The sequence below is a fragment of the Anabas testudineus genome, chromosome 17 (genome assembly GCF_900324465.2).
Source record: "Anabas testudineus chromosome 17, fAnaTes1.2, whole genome shotgun sequence".
In the NCBI taxonomy this organism is placed as follows: domain Eukaryota; kingdom Metazoa; phylum Chordata; class Actinopteri; order Anabantiformes; family Anabantidae; genus Anabas; species Anabas testudineus.
This window is the reverse complement of record NC_046626.1, coordinates 19,602,428-19,622,233: the sequence shown is the minus strand read 5'-3', so window position 1 is coordinate 19,622,233 and position 19,806 is coordinate 19,602,428. Positions and strand designations below refer to the sequence as shown.

General features: G+C 38.9%; 1 protein-coding gene across 1 annotated transcript; it reads right to left on the bottom strand.

The window, feature by feature from the left end:
* Positions 1-1,020: 1,020 nt before the first annotated feature.
* Positions 1,021-19,715, bottom strand: ranbp9 (RAN binding protein 9). Its single transcript, XM_026374837.2, has 14 exons — positions 18,941-19,715; positions 15,449-15,560; positions 13,576-13,628; positions 11,667-11,834; positions 11,343-11,365; positions 8,273-8,457; positions 5,865-5,977; positions 4,970-5,078; positions 4,483-4,637; positions 3,871-4,024; positions 2,905-3,026; positions 2,460-2,611; positions 1,814-1,925; positions 1,021-1,465 (listed from the first exon to the last, which is right to left on the bottom strand). Exons 1-14 carry the CDS (start codon positions 19,155-19,157, stop codon positions 1,335-1,337), a joined length of 1,806 nt encoding a protein of 601 aa, XP_026230622.1. The 5' UTR covers positions 19,158-19,715; the 3' UTR covers positions 1,021-1,334.
* Positions 19,716-19,806: the final 91 nt, after the last annotated feature.

Below are 19,806 nucleotides of genomic sequence, written 5' to 3'. Positions count from 1 at the left end.
AATAACTAAATATCTCCGTCTATTGATATAATTCCTTTTTGTTAAATTCATATATAAACGTTAACATGTACACACACTCGTCACTGGTGATTCGGTGGAATCGGGACCTTTATTATAATAAGTTGGTGGAACTTGCTCTTGCTGGCGCTCAACAAATATACTGTGAATGCAAGTAACAATAATTAATATAATGGTAATTAGAATAATAATAATGATAATAATAACAATTATAATGATAATTATCGTCGTCTGCACCATGCCTTGTAAACCTAGAAAAACTAAAAACAAAACAAGTGCCAGGTGACCACGCTTCCCTAGTATCCACCTCCCCCCACCCCAAACTTCGCCCATGACCAAAAACAAAATAAAAGATTAAAAACAGGGAACATTGAGTCAAGACGGCAAATTATCTCTGGCTTATTCGAAGTCCCGAGTCCACATGCGTCACACAAATCTCCGCCGATGTCCTGAAGTCAGTGGAGGGAGGGGGTGGGAGTCGGTGCAGAGGGTGAAGGTGTCTGTAACGGCGCCTCGCTGAGTTCGAGCACTCAACAAGCCTCAGTGGAGATTGATTTTAAATTTTTCTTTTTTTAAATTCTGTTTCAGCGTTAGCTCGCCTCAGCGTTCGCTTGTTTGCGTGTGTGTACGTTTGCCCGGCAAACCAGGTTTACAGGGACCACATTAAAGGGTGGTCAGCCGTGGGGATCGCTCATCAGTTTTCTTTTGTTGTCATTTTATTTTTTTACCCCATTAATTCTTGACCAAGGGCTTTTGCCAGTCTGTCCATCCCAGTTTGACGCCCCCGAGTTTACATGGGGCAGGGGTAACAATCCACATCCGAGTATTGTCAAGTTGGCTCCTCTTTCCTGACAGTTGCAGGGGTGAGAGAGGCCAACCCAGGTGTAGGCGTAATTTTCATATTTATGATGAAAAGGGAGGTGGTAGGTGTGTGTGTGTGTGTGTGTGTGTGTGTGTGTGTGTGTGTGTGTGTGTGTGTGTGTGTGTGTGTGTGTGTGTGTGTGTGTGTGTGTGTGTGTGTGTGTGTGTGTGTGTATGTGTTTTAAATGTATGTGGTTTGTGTTGGCGCTCAAAAGATCTCCCAGAAATGACTCCTGGTCCTCGGTGGTCTTTGTGTCAATCAGTAGAAGCAGAACAAGAAGCAAGTAATGGTAACTTTGTACTACTTGTTGTCGTGCAGAGGAGCGTCTCCTCACCTAATATGACTACGCTGATGGAGGAGGTGGAGGGAGACATTTCTGGACAGGTCCTCGAGTGTGGGTGTGTGTTTGAATGCGCGTGTGTGTGTGTGTGTGTGTGTGTGTGTACAGACAGGGCTAGTGCAGGTAATCGTCCACAGAGGCAAAGGCGCAGGAGCCGCTGCCAGTCCGTGCCATGATAGAGAGGCACTGGGCGGCTTGGCCCACGGCCTGGGCCAGGGGGGGCTGCTTGGGCAGATTGTGAGTCTCTGTAGACAAAGAGGAGGAAAAACAACATGAGTACACAAACAACAAGACCGGTCACTTCACCTGTCTACTGTCTTTAGACTGACATTAACTAATGAAGCCAGTTCAATTCTTTAATCAGGGATTTGTTAGTGATCAAACTTACTGTCTACTTACTAGCGTTGTCCAGAGCGTTCAACCACATAAACATAGCACACATAACTACATACAAACATGTAGATGTGACATGTAGAGGTTGTGCAGTATTGATGATATTTGTTCAGTGAAGATCTCATAGGTTTAAAGTAACTCTTACTGTTTCATTGGACCAGTTTCTGTGGACTAATATTTAATAGTGACTGGTGACCTACCTAATATTGCACTGTTGAGAGTAGAGCACACGGGCTCTCTCTGAATGGCGTCGAGCTGGTAGCCAACTGGGCTGTTCCATGGGTCTGAGTAGGCCAGCAGGCTGAATGCATCCTGCAACAACAACAGATACTGGTCACACCACAGCTCACTGCTGCATTATCTACAGTATTCCACAGTTGATTCAATTAGTACTGTACAAAGTAAGTACATTCAATTCCTAAACCCACAGACACCAAAATTTAAACACTAATATTACTCAGAAGCTGCTGTAGCTCCACTTTAGTTACATTTGTTAGACTCAAAAACCATAATTACATAATATATCTTCCTATGGAACTGTCAGATTGTTAATGCTTTCAATGTTTAATGTTTCTGTCCATGTTATTATACTTAACTGGTTTTTCCTTCATTACATGCTGATCAAAATTGTCATTTGACAATTATTTGTTCCAATGTTCAACCAAGTCTCCTACATGTGAATTATGCACAGAGCAAGATTCAGAGTTCCGTGTTGGGACTCGGTATTATGCGATATACACAACATGTCAAGGTACGAAAACCAAAAACAAGTAAGAGGTCAGAAATGCTAGGAATGTTGTCCCAACACAAACGGAAGCACAAAAGCTTCTGTTTGGGATTTCTTACCTTGAGCATCTTCTTGTTGGCTGAGTTCTTGCCACACTCGCGACGGAGATGTTCGCTCATGCTCTGGAGCTCCCTGCCGAAATGGATCATTCTCTCAATGGCTGCCTGGCTCCCGCCGCACAGCTGCCTCTTGGACTGAGCTGATTCCACCTCTGCAGAGCCACAGCCAGTTTGGCATTCAAATAGGGCATGTTTTTAACCTGTGCTGAATGTGCTGATACAATTACAGTACGGGCTTTGAGCTAGAGTGCTCACCTTCATTAATACGAAGTGTTAACAAAAAAAAAAAAAAAAAAAAAAAAGGGGGGGGGGATTTTTATTTAGAAAGAATAGTATTGTCTTCTTAGAAATAAAACACAGAGCAGAAACTAGGGAAGGACTCCTGCTGGAACAGGGAGCCTTATAACCCTGGGTAGTCACTAATTAACACACACACTCTACTCACCCATGTCTGCGTCACAGTCGTCGGGCACTATGGTGTGTTTAGAGCTGCCATTGAGAAAACCATTTGAGGACGATTCTGTCACTCCATTGGTGAAGTGGTCAACCTCCATATCCACATCATTACTGTAGAAATAAAAACAATATGTCAGGAAAAAAAAGTAATTTCATAACAGCACTGAACATCTGATTTGCTTTCCAGCAAAACATCGTGAGAACAGTCCCTGGCCTACTTGATACTGAATCATCTGTGCAAAAATCAGTGTCGTCTTCAAATATTGTTTCCACACCCAACAGTGATGTCTTGATGTACTGACTTAATCTGAATGCACAGTGACAAGGTGAATATATTAAGCTACCAAACTTCAGCAGCTGTTTTCTCTATATTTGCTAAGATGGAAGTAAATCTAAATCAGAATATCTACTTTGCAATAGTAGAGAAATAGGATTTTATTTTTAAAAAGCATTTTGAGTTTATGTTTATGCAGATTTAGGATTCGTTCTAGGGGAGTTGCAGTACCTGCTATGACAGTCATTTGTCCTACTAATTGCTTTCCAACGTCAACAAATCAGGTTTTATCTAATATAAGCTTGTTAGAGGCAGATGCTGCAATAAACAAAAAACATGAGCACAAAAATTAGTGTGCTGGGATATATTAAAGAGTCAGGAAGTGAAACAAACACAGAGCTCAATGCATGACTGGAGAAATATTAGAGGGCAGGTTGGTACCAGAAAGAAGGGTTTTGTGCATTTCCATATGTCTTTCAAAGCACAAAGTCAATTAAGGAAAGAATAAAATCATGTTTACTTTGGGTTCATCTCCAATACAGTGTAAAGCTTATCTCAAAATCCAAACCTCCTTTACTTTATGCATCTACTGGAAGATAACCACTACGATAGCAATCATTGCTTTGCTTTACAAACAAAAATAATGAGATACGGTTTTATTGGCATGGTTACTCCCAGTACCTGGTTATGGGCTGTTGACTGCGGCTCCCATTGAGACTAATGTCAGATGCTGGGAGGGTGGAGCCAGAGCCTGGGGGGCAGGGTTTGTGACTATGAGGGGAGGAGCTGTGGCTCTTAGTAGACGTCACTCCATTACAGCAGTTGCTGTCAAACCCTAAAACAAAGACATGGAGAAGTGTTAACAGGTCAGTTACCACATCCACCATCCACAGAAGGCTGTAATGCTGATGAGATGCTTGAACTAAACACGATGAAAAGTGGCGCTATCCTTTCTGTTTAAATAATAATAAGGTGCTTTCTCCAAGCAGTAAAGAGATCCTGTCACACTGATGAGGCCTTGAAACACATGGACATTTTATTTTTTTTATTTTTTTACCCATTAACACGATGGTTTAATGCTAAAATCATAAGAATTCTAACCATATTCTGTATTTTCATTATACCTTTCAATGACTACCTAAAGTGAGGGAGATGTCAAAACGCTGGAAATGAGGCTGTAAAAAGGTAATTTTGTCACTGGATGAAATAAATAGAGCAGTACTTGTACTCAGGGTAGACTTTAGGCCTGTTCTAATGTCCAGATGTGAATGTCCTGATAACAGCTGGACGCACCTGTGAGGTAGGGCTGGGAGCTGCTGGCTTTGTGGCTGGGGCTGCTGAAGGATCGGGGGGAGCCGGGGTAACTGTCCTGAGACTTTGGGCTGCGACCTCCGAGACACCTCACCTCGCTGTCTGTCCCATTCACCATCTCTATGAACTGTCTCACCCTGGGAACAGAGAGGAAGAGTGAGCAGGACCAGAACGAGGAGGGAAGGAGAATAAAACAAAGCCACAAAAAGAAATGGAAGATGAAAAGGCAGAAGGAAGAGGGAGGAAAGAGAGAAGTTAATAAGACAAAATAATAAAACGGTACAACAATAACTTTTCCTCCCATTTCTTTATAAAATATCACTGTTAGTAAAATAACACAATAACTAGCATTTAACATGTATGGATTTTAATAAAGCCAAAGATCCCACACAGTCTTCAAATTATTAAATGTGTGATTTCGTTTAATCAAGAGTTAAAAAAAAACACAAATATGCAGCCTCAGTCTTACTTGAGCATGAAGAGAAGGTCTGGGTTCCTCTCCAGGAGGTTGGGGTAGAGCTGCTGGGTTGTGTCGATGGCCTCGCCCATTCTACCTGACAACACCAGCTTTTGGATCTCTGCAAACCAACAGTGCAAAGATTTACTAGAGAAATAACACGGCATTGTTTTTTTATTTTTTAAATAATGACTCTACCTTGGGGGTGATGTTACAGAAATACAGTATGTTTCTATGTATTTTCACAGAACTAAAAGGTTTTAGAAGATTCAACCAGTTACCATCTTATAAAATATTTATATTTGCATGTGGCGTAGCCTGTGGTGTCAATATGCTAACACTTGCATAAACACTGAGGACTGTTTGTTTACCGTTTTGTTGATAATTCACACCAACAGCAATTCAGCAATTCTTGTACCCTGAGTTAATAAGTGATCAACCTTTGCACCAAAGAAGGGTGAGGTAATAAGAAAGCAGAGACACTTCTTATTGCTTAAAACCTCTACTGACATACAGCCTAGTATCATTTAGTAACTGCAAAATCTTCAAATATGCTGATTAAATTTCCCCTCATTCTACAGTTTTAGTGAAGACATGGAATATATCTCAGTATTACTTGCATCTACTCCAAATTACTACTTAATTTCTCCTTGACTTAAATTTTATTTCTCCTTGACTTCGAGTTTGTTTGCTTGCCTTGTTCCTCATTTGTAAGTCGCTTTGGATAAATGCGTCTGCTAAATGACTAAATGTAAATGTAAATTAAGACATGAATAGATATGCAGTAGGAAACAATATTAGAACTGCGATGCACCCCTACTTACATGATTACAAAATCAGATATAAACCCTTTATTTTAGTTCTACATCAGCATCATTTAAGGATATGACAACAAAAAATTACTCACTCTGTCGGTTTTTAATGGAGGCCAGCTCCTCATGCACGGCCTGGTTAGTGGATTTGGCAAAAGCTTCAGCTGTGGCACAATAGCTGTGGTGCACCAGATATGAAGCCACCATCCTGGCAAGACAAGTTAAATCCAAACAGTGATTTGATGCAGCAGCAGAGGAAATCATACACATCATCTGGTCAAACATCGGATCAGCCAAAAATACAACATCAACTGTCAGATATAAACAGGAACATGGTTATTAACTACATTTTGACTGGGAAATGTAAGTTTATAATAGAGACATTTAATTATTGCTAGTGTGTCTGTCCATTATATACTATAATGGTATACATTAATAACCATTGTCATTGTTATTAACCAACTTTTCTTTCCTTATATAAATATTCAGCAAATCTAGAGCAAGCAGAAACAATATTTAACTAAGCGTCTCCTGTACAGACTAAAAAAAGATTTGGGACAGGGAAATACTGCTCTAAGTATGAGCGTAGTCTTGTAGACAGAGTTTGTTTTATCTGGATCACACCTGGCGAGCCCTCATTGTACAGGAAAGCTGCATACAGTAAATAGAGAAGGCCAGAGTTGAACCAGGAAATCAGTTTTTAGTCTATGCTTCACAGTGAATGGTTTAGATAATGACTGTACCATTCACTTTTGTCTTCATGTCCAAATGTTGTCACGTCTATTGCTGAACCACTGGCTTGTTTCCCACCGTAAACTCAATTTTTGAGCCGTCTAAAGTCTCCTTTAGTGCCCTCAAAGCTGAGTATTATTTCAAATCAAATGGCCACCAAAACAAGAACAAGACCCAAGTTGAATTCTCCTTTACATATGTATATGAGACAACTGTCTGTAGGTGTGTTTGTAGATTCTCTCAATGTTTTCAAAAAACTTATATTTGCAAATCTGCTCTTCTGACTAGCGTTGTTTGCTGGTGAGTGTGGTCAGGAGCCCCAGTCCTCTCCGACTGATCATCATGTTAGTGTTTTCCCTACAAAGACAATGACGCTTCCCATCTAGCAATCGAGCTTGAAAACTTCCTGTTTTCAATGCCAGGCCATGAGGCGACTTTTCCATCTCAAGCCAGTGACTCCCTACTTCGCCCCGCCCACAACTCCAATCCCCATCAAACGGAGATTAAATCTATTCAGTACTACATCATAGCAACAGAGAGCTAATCCCATCAGGACATGGCATGAAGAGAAACCAAGTCCCACAGCTTTTACTTCTGGATCACAGCTCCTACTCTCTCAGCAGGAGGAAGTCCATCTGGACCCTGATCCTCGTCATGCCAGCAGTAATTTCCTGTCACCTACAGTATCCACTATTTATTCTGTGCATATATATTTAAAGATGTTTAATATTTTAAGCATTATTGAATCATCAATGCCCATTTCTGATGATGTGCCAGAAATTGACATGGTGCTGGCTCTAAACCCAAAGAGTTTTAATCACGCTTTCCAGTCATGTGTGTCACACACGTCGCATAACAGATACAGTCCTGCTTTAATCAATGTTTTTGTATTTACACACGTAACCCCAGTGACTGTGCAGTGGCCTCCGAGCACTGATGACCTACACTTTGTACTGGAACTGAATGCACCCTGTGTACACACTTATGTACGTCTTTTCTCAGTGCAAGGTCTAAGACACATTGTCAATAGATGGGGAAAACCTATATATCTTGATACAAAAACATCACACAATGCTTGTATGTTTTGGTCTATGTGTAAAAAGTCGTCTTGTTACAAGATTACAATTAAACTGTCATAGAACAAGAAGAAGAAGCAGCCGCATTTTAAGACACACCTTAATATGTTGACAAAAAGGAAATTTTGCTTTATTGAACGGTTTTCTAATGTTGTGCCCTACTTTTAGAAAAAAAAAAAAACTATAAACAATAAATAAATATCACTGACAGCTACGTGGCTGATTTAGCAAAAATCTATCCAATCTCTGCTAAAGTGAAGCATAGTCACTCCCATAACTCTTTCCGATTTTGACTGAGAACGTTCTGGACAGAGGAAAAGTTGTTGCTCTGACAAATGAACTTTCTATGCCACTCGGTAAACTAAGGTTATGTTGTAGTAGCTTGAACACTGAACTGTACGTGTTAAACAGTTGCAAAAGTCAGAAGAAATGTTAATGACACAGACTCCCCCCCAATGTAAGTCTGTTTGACTGCAAATTAATAATTATAATTTAAGGTTATATCATATTCTGAATACACCTATTTGTAATCTTTTATGTCAAATTATATAAAGAAAAATGCATTTCATCCCTTCAACTACAAATACAATAACATCAGTTGCCAAAATTGGTAACTGATGGATTATTATTGGATTATGTGAACCAAATTATTTCTACATTACCACTGCAATAGTTCTGTTTTCTAATACACTTACTTCTGGATCATGGACTGCCACTCCCCCTCACGCTCTCCGATGGGGAAGTGATCAATCTGAGCCTGGATTTTTGTCCTCCATTCACGCATGTAGTCCTCAATGTCGAACACAAAGGGGTGCTGACCAAAGTTTGCATCCACGACCTCCCCTGGAGTTTGAAGGCCCACAGTCGGGTACAAGTTGGGCTGCAGAGTTGAGAGACAGAGAGTAGGGAATTAGGATGACGGAGCAAAAGGAATTTAGGAATGTAATCAGGACAATTAATCAAAACTGGAAACAATGAGAGAGTAAAACAGGAAAACCTCAAATTTCAGGAAATAGGATTTTGACTTTGCTTAAAACTTGAATTTACTAGCTGAAAAAGATTTATACAATAAAATTGAAGTAGCATGCTGACAGGTCATCTTTAAACAAGATAGCGTTTAAACTACTGAGACAGTAAGTAAAATTACTACTGATCAATTACCATTTATTATTAGTATAAATCAAGATGATCAAAGTGCTGATCAGAACCAATTACTTTATTGCCAAGTGCTGAGATTTCTAAATTACTTTCTGGCCTGCGCTCCTTTGGCACTAGAACAGTAGACTGGGGCATCTACTGTTGTCATGGAACTTATACTCATAACGGCACTATAAAGGCCATATTTCCAGAACAGCCTCTCCAGTTTGGGGGACAGTGATGACATATTGTACAGGTAATCCTAAATCTAAATACTATTTAGCAAGGACATAGTACTTTTAGTTTGTCTGTCTTCAGTTCTAGTTTATCTCGTCTTTTCTGGCTCCCCTAACCACAATGGTTTCTACTGATGACATAAATAATTTCAACTGCTCAAATGTGCAGTTTTGTGTTTAAAAAAAGATTCATTACTTCCACAAAACAGCTGGCCAGTGTACTCTAGCAAATATTTGTCAACTGAAAGAAATAGGGCATGTTTTCAGGAATATTTTTAATTTACTTTTTATATTTCTGGCAGCAGGGTTAACTATATTAGCATAGTCATGTGTCTATATTGCCACTTGTGTTTTTTTGCTTTATTATTCTGTTTAGCATTTTGTTGCCCTTAACTAGTTCAGTGTTCTGCCCATTATTTATGTTGCCAATTTTGTGGCTGTGGCATGGGAAGATGACTTTTTCTTGTTCTTAACATTGCTAACACAACTATGATTTGGCTCATTTTCCTAAAGAGGAAAAAAGTGGGACTGAGTCAAAATAAACTACCATGTGGGTTCATAGTACTGAATGAACGTGTTATCCAGTGCAACAGTGTGGTTCACTGATGTGTTGGTAATTACTATTTACCGGAGCTCTATGACAAAGAGGAATAATAAATCACACAATGTTGTTTAGTAGGATGAATTCAGCGTTAGCACAGGTCAACTCATGTAATTTTCTATTTAAATTTAAAAATAGGAAACACTGGGCTTATCAAATAAAGGTTATAGATAGAAAAATCCAAAACAAACACAAGGTAAACAACAGAACAAAAACCTTTCGCCGCCTCAAAGTTTTTGTTTATGTTTTTTAAGGTCCCTCAAACACCTTGTGATGACTTTTGTTGTGATTTAGAACTATATAAATGAACTGAATTGAACTAGTGACAGGCTGATGAAATAAACAGAAATATAATGTGGGGAGACTTTCCTACGTATCTATTCAAAGCCTTGATTTGATCAGAGGCATTCACCACAGTGACTCTGTGTGTGTGCGATTGCTCTTGAAATTGAAGATATTAGGTATCACAAGTATTAAATTCTAACGATTCCCTACTACATCCACATTTGATGTAGTAGGGTAAATACATCAAATATAAATAAATAATAAATAGTACTAGGTTTAGACCTGGTTAAAAAGATTAATTTTCACACTAGATTTCACCATAAAGGGAAGTGATTTAAACCAGAGCCGGGAGTAGGTCAGGGGCTCCAGAATAAATTAGCTGACTCAAGGTCCTATAAGAACTGTTGCACAAAGGTGTGTGTTTCTCATAGAGTTGCCTTTGTCATGGTCCAATAACCACAAAGGTCAGCTGTGCTGAGGTGACGCACTTCACTGCACAACTCGAGAGACATGAATGTCTGGCTCGCAGTCAAGCCTGTTTTGCTGCTCAATGGATTATTGTTGCTGCTAAGACTCTTATTTTCGTCTCCCTCTAAACAGCTGGCCTCATTTTCATTTTCTACCAAGCAAAAAGGGAGGAAAACAAGTGAAACTTAAAAAGATGCGTCTCCCTCACATTTTGATGCGGTTAATACATGCATGAATTCCACTAGAATTGGTGTGGGAGTTGTTTACATAATGAAGCATGGGAGACTACAAGACTAAGACTCAATGAGCCATAACAGCAACACAAGTGATGTCCTATTCAAACTAATAAAATTTAAAAAGTCTAATTTTTTGGCCACTATGAGGAGGTACATACTACCTTCATTTAAGAGGATTTGGCAAACTTGCTAGCCAACGGTTTAATAATTAAATATTAATTAGACACAGTGCAACAGATGCATTAAGAGTGGGCTGTCTTTGCTCAATTTTTGGTATCCACAAAGTCCTTAACCTCATCTCTTTAGCAGCAAAATACTCCACCATGCTAACTAGCTAGTTGCTAAGTTAGGCTGCCATTTTGTGCTGATAGATAGTTTGCAGTGTGTTAGATCTTGTTTAATGGAAAGTGTTTTCTGCTTCAGCTTGGCAGGAGTAAATCTATGAGCTATATAATCTAAGACTATAAAATGCTACATAGAGCTGTAATTTAATTTCTGTTTCTTCCCTCCATATTTTTCCAGCCTCCAATCTGTTTTGAACATCTTGACAACACTGAATATACTGAATTAAACATGTCATCTCTTAGGATAGCATGAAGTCCCTCCTGGAAAACCTGCACCAGCACAGTTTGTTACTAGGACCAACCTTTTTACCCACAGTTTTCTCTAAATGGCATGTGGTCCAAATCCAACCTTTTAATACAAGTCCTGCAACTTGACCCATAACCATAAAATCCAACACAGGCTACACAGTCAGTCACTTAACCCAGCAACAAATGAGTAAATGGGCTTGGATACTTACTGGTAGGTCTGTGAAGGCTATACCTGGAGAGGGAGAGACATAGAGAGAGTGCATTAACACCAGGCAGCCACAGTCGGTGCATTTAAAACACTGGTTTTACAACAAGTTCTGTGTTTTTGTTTCCTAAACTATTTTTCCCCCAACCATCTCACCATCCTTGCATGCCTATAACGTATGCTTTGTAAACGATAAAGCAATGCACTTTTATATAGTGAATATCTGTTTGTTGGTTCATTCAACAAGCTAAGTTACAGGTCAAAATTCGTTCACTGAGCAGAATATCAGCATAGTTATTCATTTGGGTTTGGTTTCAGAGCTCCTTACCTAAGCTGTGGCCATTCTTTGTGTAAAAGCAGGTGTTGTTGATGAGGTTAACACAGCAGCCAATCACGTCGCCTGTTGTAAACGTGGGTCCATAGGGTTGCCCGGTGCCAGATGAGCAGAAAGAGTGGCCGTCATCTCCGTGGTAACCATATGAGTGCTTATCCCAACCTGAGGGATGTGAATGCAAAAGTGTCAGAGTGTGAGCAAAAAAACTGGACTACAGACTACATTAGAAGAAAAACATAATAACAAAACACCAACATCAGTGTAGGAAGCCGGACTTGTCTAAGACACCAACGAGCAAAACCTTCTCAGGATTTTTCAAGAATAATTGTTTTATAAATTTTAACTAATCTGCACCATTTCCCCAAAGAAGAATGTTAACCAAACACTGCCATAAATAAAGGCTAAACAATAGGAAGATGTCAACTGAGATGTCTAATGTGAGAACATCAGCTAAGAGTGTTACTGCTAATGATTTCACTGCAAAAATAAATCAAACTCTGTAACTCATGCTTTAATCGTGTGTTCATCCACTGTGGTTTTGTGGAAAATAAGCAACACTGCAAATAAACTACACATTGCACATGCCAGAACCTTCAGTTCTGTAAGCTTGGAAAGGCAGACATGCTGTTGTTATACATTTATATATGTGTATGTTGTTCTGTATATATTGGTGTTTTGGTAATAGGGATGTGAAGAAGAAGCAGTTGCTCAGTCCTTTCAATCAGTGGGACAGCTTGTTGTATTCACCATGACTGCAGAAGGTCACAGCTCATTCAGTTTTTTCAAAAAAGTCTGGCTATGCTCCCAGGATTTAGACTATTCTATTCCTTTCATTTCTTTCTTTGCTGCCAACAGATTGCAGACTTTGTTTTTCTCTACTTCTTAAATAAACTGACTAAATATTAATTGTGGTGAGAGTAAACATATCCCACATTTTTCTCGGTTTAAAAAAAGCTATGTATATTAAAATAGACTGTCCTTCGGCCTCTGCTGCTACATGGATGGTCTTTGGCTCTGTTTTAACATCAGAAACTAAGCAGCAGGATCATGAGAGTTACTGCTGAGCTGCAGAATTAATCCTGCTGTTTCCACATTCATCACTGTAAGAAAGCATTCAAATCTGCAGCACTCTGGCATCAGTTCCTCAATTAGCAAATTTTCATTAGCATCTATCCCTCAGCTTGGACTTTGCAGATTGCTCTGGGCCTCTTGTTATCTTTGTACAGAGAAGCTGGAGCTCCTGGGTGGGTCCAGTTCTCAGACTGGTAAAGGGGTGTCTGGGCTCCTGTTTGGCCTGATAACCTCAGTCGAGCACTGAACTGACATCTTCTAGTGCTCTCTTAATGGTACCATAGGAAATAGAACAGAGCAGCAGCAGAATCCCCTCATAGTGACAGACAGAGGACTGCAGTGCTAATACTGCATCGTCCTTGAGTACATACATTTATTTCTGTTGCAGTGGATATTTTTTAAAACCATCATCCCCCCAAGTCAAGTTAAACCACAACAATTAGGAAGTGTTTGAAATCTGGAGTAAAAACTGATGTCCTTATAGGAAACAAATCTTAGTAAGATTTGCAATTAAATAGCATTAATAAACAGATAAAAGCCGGCTCCGACTTTAGCTTGTACCATAACCGCTTGCTGCACTTACAGCCTCCAATATTAAGAAAACATGTATATGTCATCAGATAATTGATAAAAGACAATTATATGAATACACTTTCATTTCCAGTCACCCCTCCTAGGCAATCGCTACAGGACTACAGACAAAATAACACCCAACAAATTCAAAAGGTATCTGCTCTAATATAGAGCAGACGCAGAAAAATCTTCTCACCACACCAAAAGCAACAGCAATAAACATGGACATGAAACAAATGCACACAAAGTGTCATCTTACCAGGGAGTCTGTTCATGTTTACACCCTGAGCTGAAAGGCCGATGCCCATGTACCTGTAGAACAGACAGTTTATTAAAATACATAAATAAAATAAATGACCAACCACCCATTATCCCCTAATCATTAACATCAGACAGCTCAGAATGTGAATTATTGTCTACAGCCACACTGATAGTCTGGTGTTGTAATACTCAGTACACACACAACGAAAAAAGTTGGTTGGATGAAAACCAACTGCTCTTTTTATTTAACATGCTAAAGTGTTAGCACGAGTGGCCCTTTTGCATATCTGGCATTCTACCATTTGCTTGGAGAACTGTGCTTGATGTGTTGATTACATTTATTGGCATGTCTCATGCTCTAGAAAATTCAGATGTATTCTTGGTTATTAATATTATTAATATTATTATTATTTAAAGGGGATGAACCAAGACAATAATCAGCAGAATAACTGATATCCCTGGTAGAGATACATGTATTCCCCTTTAGCTTAAGCATTTGACTGCTACTGCTTAAAACATTTTGATATATTTTATTACACTGTTTGGATCAATTTAACTTCTTGTATTGGAACCATTACAAATCCATACCATGACAAGAAAAATAATTAAATGTGAGGATTTTTGGGGTATTATTAAGTACACATCTCAAGTCAATACAGCTCAGCTGGTTAAAAACATGTTTGTGGTTCTGCGAATGACTGAAGCCTAAATTTAGTATTACAAATCGACCCTGAGCCTATTGAAGATTTTAATCATGCTCCCAGTTCATTAAACTGTTAGGGGCTATGCCGTCTACTGATATGAATTTCCAAAAGCTTTAGTTGACGACATGTTCTGAACAATTTTGTCTATTAATTCCATCATTATGCATAGCCAAGTAACTGATAATGGTTTACAGTTTGGTGAACAGTTAGCAAAGGATTACATAAATCAGCATTTAAACAGCAACATGCTCCAACATTTTATAAGAGGAAACAGGACTGTAATCTCCTACAATAAACCAAATTAACTGCTTTAGTTCTCCCCATATCCCCCAATAACATCAAATCTGGTGTAACTGTTAAACTGTATACATATACATGGCTATAAGAAAATGCCAGTTTGGTTAAAAATCCTCATGAAAGTTTATGTCTGAAATATCAAGCAGCAACTAGACTCAAAATGCTGCAGGGCAACAGTGCATGTAAATCAAGATTACACTAGCCAGCTGTTTGGTCTTCATTGTTACTGTTGTTTTTCTAAAGCAACTCATACCACTTTGTGAAAAGTCATCCCACATGTCAACCCACATGGGAAGCTTATTAGTTATGATAATCAAATCTGGAGGCTTTATATAATTTACAAGATTTAAAGTCGAAAGCGTCACCGTCAAGCCCATGAGGCTGAAGTTTATCATATCTGCAGAAATGTAGATCCTTCAGTTTTCAACGAGGAAAGGACTGTTGGTTTGGCTGTAGATTTAGCTTACTGTTCATTTAACAGTCATTATAAATGCTACAAATGCTAACATTAGCACACTAACATCCTAATACTGACTTGGTATAGGTTATATGTTAACATGTTGTCTAATGATTAGTGTGTAATAATTTGAATGGTAAGGTAAGGATGTAAATTTATTTAATCATTTCAATTGTTTAAAAAAAAAAATCAAGACAAAAGCATATATTATATATGTGCTGATAAAACTGCAATGCAAACACTTACTGCATAACACGTTTTCATAAAACTTTGCATGTAAGGATGTCACCGACTTGTGTTGTAAAGAGCGCAGTTATGATGTTCAGACACTGGCTTTCCTCAAGCTAACACAGCTGTAATTGTTGTAAATGAAGCATTGTTCCGAGACATTTTGCTTTGCTCTCTGTGCTTACCCATCTCGCCCTTTACTGATGATCTTCACCTCAAAGTAGTAGACTCCACAGGCAGCTGGGATTGGGTGAGTAGCCCGTACAGACGCTGCATCTTTAGGAGTTTTGCCGTGACCTTCGCATGAAGACACACCACAGAGACAGTATCAACAGGAGAGAGGAGAGAAAATAAACAGAACAGAATTAAAAAATAGTTTCCTTCAAACACTTTTTTATCTTTCAACATCCATTTTGATTTCATTTAAATAAAAGTGTAGTAAGTAAGTAAGAGTGTAGTTTAGTTTAGAATTGCAAGTAGATTTTTTAGCAAGGGGGGGAGTGGAGAGAATTAAACCCTAAACATAGATAAAAATAAAACTGGATCAAACAATGTATTTTGGAAGCAGATATTACAAGTCTACAGCAGTTTGTAGTATTTAGTGTCAACATCTCAACCCAAAAGTGGACACTGACCAAATCCACCAGATAATGCCAAAGACTGGTGAGGTATTCTGCACAGACTCTTATTTGGACTGTGAGGCCGCTCAACCTGTCAGTCTTCAAAGCTAACACTAGCTGAAGCAGCTACAGTGCAGAAATATCAACAGTATCATTAGTGATCAGGTGTCAGACATGTTTACACAGTAGAATGTTACTTAACTGCAGTTTGTAGTCAGAACAATAAGACTAGACAAGTAGGTTGCCACTTGTGTTTGACGGATTATAGATGATGTTTATAAGTTTATAAGTGACACCACCTGCTCCAAGTATGGATGTATTTTCTGATAACCCTAAATGTTGCCATATTTCCTTGACTGATAACGGTGGTGCTACAGTATTTATACATCCATGGGACCCTCCATCTAGGTCCCTAGTGACCAGGTGTTTCTAGAGGTTGTACTACACCACAGTGAACAACACACAAGTCAATCCATCAGGTAGATAAGTTTAAGGTATTTGATAAAATGGTTACGGTTAAAGTAAATATGAGAAACACTGATATGATATGTTAGGTTAAAATCTGTTTTATAATGGAAAAATGCCACTGTATTTCATAAGTTAATTATAAGAATTATGGATGTTTAATGTGGCCAACTATCAATCGAGGAAATCACCTAAAATTTGCATTGTTTGTTGCCATAATGATAAAGCTCTGAATGTAATCATTAAACTTGTAAATACATAGTAATTACGAGTGTATGCAGCACTAACATAATAAATTACTAATTACAGGCTAAACTGCACCATTTTTCTGTTTATGTTTATTTAGATGTTGGTTTGAGAGAAAACCTAAATGCCATTATGCCATCTGATTTGTTTTCATGTAAAAACAAGATACTCATGATTATAGTACATCTAAACTGCGCCGCAATACAGGCCTAGAGTTTAATCACCAGAAAAAAAAAAAAAAAAAAAAAAAAAAAAACAACAACAAAAAACAAAAGTTAAATCCCAATAGAAACGGTGACCAAAATAAAATAAAGAGCACAATCAGATGTTTTTCCAGTGTAAAGAGGCATTTTACCCCCACAGGTTGTTAAAATGGTATCTGATTACTTGTCATCAAGAGTCTGTTCCAAGAAGCAGGTTTAATTACAGATCTGAATGATACTGCATATGAATATGTAGGACTCACTAAAATCTGGAAAATGAACGGTGTAGAAAGACTAAAAGAAATGTTCTCACCTCCATTTTATGTTTGTTCTTGTGGCAAAATGGTTGCCAGATAAATACATGAAGGTGAGGGAAATTCAACAGTTACAATATCACACACACAAGTCAATGTTCAGAGATCCAACAATTATTTCTGTTAATTAATTTATACATAATTCTGATTATTTTTAGTGCATCATCTATAGAGTACCAGAAAAAAAAAAATTAAGACCTCAATATATTGAACCTAATTAAAATAAAAATAAAAATAAAAACACTTTTGAGAAGCTGCAAGTAGCAAATGTTAGTCATTTTATGACAAAGGACATTGGTTGGAATCTAAAATGTTGTTTTTTGGTATTGTTTTAAGATGTTACACTACACTATGAGCATTACAAAACAGCTAGCCAATGCTATTTTCCAAACAAACATAGTTCTTACAGCTCTAATCAGCTTCCCTCTGATCTGTTTGGTTATTACTCTGTCATTTGGTGCATAACATTTTAGAAAAGTAGAAAAACGCTCACTGCAGTTTCCTAAAGCGCAATGTGACCTTTTTCCTTATTGTCTTGATTTGTCGAATAAACACATTTTCAGCGTATCATCACAGAATAAAACCATCATATATTTGTATTTATAAACTTGAAATCAGTCTTCAGTTGTGCTTATTTGTAGTAATAAGAAGTTATCAAAGTAGATGCTGATTAATTTTAGATATATCATTTAAACTCTGGTCTCAATGATTCTACTGTCAGATATTTGGCAGGTAATGGCATCAGGGCACAAATAATATAAGTGTATAAAATCATATTTTACATGACCCAAACTTGAACAAAGGCACATTTTCTAGTGACTCATAACCAACTTGATATTTTTAGCATAACACTGCGGTACGATTATAGGGCTCATAAACTGTGACTTCTTAATCTGGTGATCTGCTTGCAACACTAGAGATGGTTCAGGAAAAAGTTTCTAGTGCTTGTGTGTTAAAGTTACTAAACATCTGTATAAACAGTAAAATATATTCTTGTAAATTAGTTGTACAGTTAAAGAACATTCTAGTTACAACAAGGAAGAGTGCGTGTACGGCCAGTCAGACCCAGAATAGTAGAACACACCCAGGAAGCAGAGTTACACCTTTTTTTTCTTAAACTAGCCTTTTCTTGTAGGCCTGCACCAAAATGCTCTTGATACCTTTGCTTTGCAAGTAGTCCAACCTGAATGTCAGACAAGACACTTGATATCAGATCCTCGTCTGCAAAGAACTACCTGTGCCTATCTAGACATCAGTAACTGCTTAGCTGGAAGCCTATCAATTCTTCTGAGTAACTTAGGCTAATCGTGATATTTGACACTGTGTTTTTTCCTGTCATTTAATCACATAATCATGCTACATTAGCCTACCATGAGGGCTGTGTAGCCCTAGTCCATTTTGGACCTACGTTTAACGTGCGATTGTTTGACTCTAATCGAGCCTAATCACCTGAATATATACTGTGTTTGAGGAATATCCAACATTTAAATGAGATTCGTTATATTTCAGGGGATTTCTTGACAGATTGTGTGCCACCAAAGCTCCCCGGTGTCAGTCCACAGGGCTGACAAACTGGTTAACGGGGTAGCAGGAAAGCTAACGAGCTAGTAGGTCAATTTTGGCTGTGGATACACCTCGCCAGCTGGTCGGGTTGCAAGATGTCCTCTGCCTTGTTGTTGATGAAGCTAGTAGCCTAGCTTACTTTGTTTTTAGCCACAACGGCAGCTGGCTTTGATCTGCTAACCGTCAGAGCTATGCTAACGTTAGCCAACTTGAGCGTTAGCATTGGACAATAAAGTACTAAACTTGAGTGTGTCTTTGTGTCATACCTTTATAGTGTACACGTAGATTGTTCTGAGAAAGCCCGATGTAGCTAAACTTGTCCTTCGGGCTCCATGACCGAGGAAGCGGAGTCTCATTTTCATTAACGGCTGGATAGAGCCGTCGGAGTCGCTGGTTGAGCTCCTTTTCCTGCTCGTTTAGAGCCGAGTCTCCGTGGACAACAACCGACATCAGAAAGCCACAACCCGACGACTGTCCAGACATGGCTTCGACTCGAGTTTTGGTAAAATGGCTTGTTAGCAACAAGCCAGAGACACTTGTGTCACTCAGTGTCAAGTTGTAAAGAGGGGTTTAGCAAAGCTAGCTAGCAGGCTAAGCTAACTGGCTTCGCTGGTCGTAGAGAGGCAGCCAGAGCTGGTTAGCCGAGTAGCTAACCTAGCTAACGCTTTTAGCTCGGCCAGCAAAGGCAAAGAGATCGCTGAAATGGCTCGGGTTTACATTAGCTGACACAAAGCAACAAATACAGACACTAGAGGAAGACTGACTTTCCACCCAGGATGTGAAGAAAGTGGTTAAAAGACAGAGGAGCGGGTCGTTGTTGGGAGCAAAGTCACAAATAACGTTAGGCTAGACGGAGCGATAAAGTATAATGAGCTCAGCTAGCCTCGATCTTTTGTTTGTTGTCGGAGCGGTGTCCGCGAACCCGATTGGCTGAGAGCAGCTCCACTTACTTCTTATGGGAACGTGAGGTCAACACAGAACGAGCAGAGGATGCACAGCAGAGCCGGAGGAGAAGAACAGGAGCAGAACCAAAGCATCAGTGGGTTCACAGGGTGGAAACAGCCAGTGACTCATCGCCACTATGCATCATCATCTATTCTTAAGGATTCATATCACATTGTCTCTTCTAAAG

Excerpts from the sequence above, each read along its gene's own strand:
- ranbp9 (XM_026374837.2), bottom strand. The coding sequence starts at position 19,157 with ATGTCTGGACAGTCGTCGGGTTGTGGCTTTCTGATGTCGGTTGTTGTC. Across the intron at positions 5,079-5,864 it reads CTCCATTAAAAACCGACAGA|AGATCCAAAAGCTGGTGTTG; the intron begins GTGAGTAATTTT and ends GTTGGTTTGCAG. Across the intron at positions 1,466-1,813 it reads TCTCAACAGTGCAATATTAG|AGACTCACAATCTGCCCAAG; the intron begins GTAGGTCACCAG and ends CTTTGTCTACAG.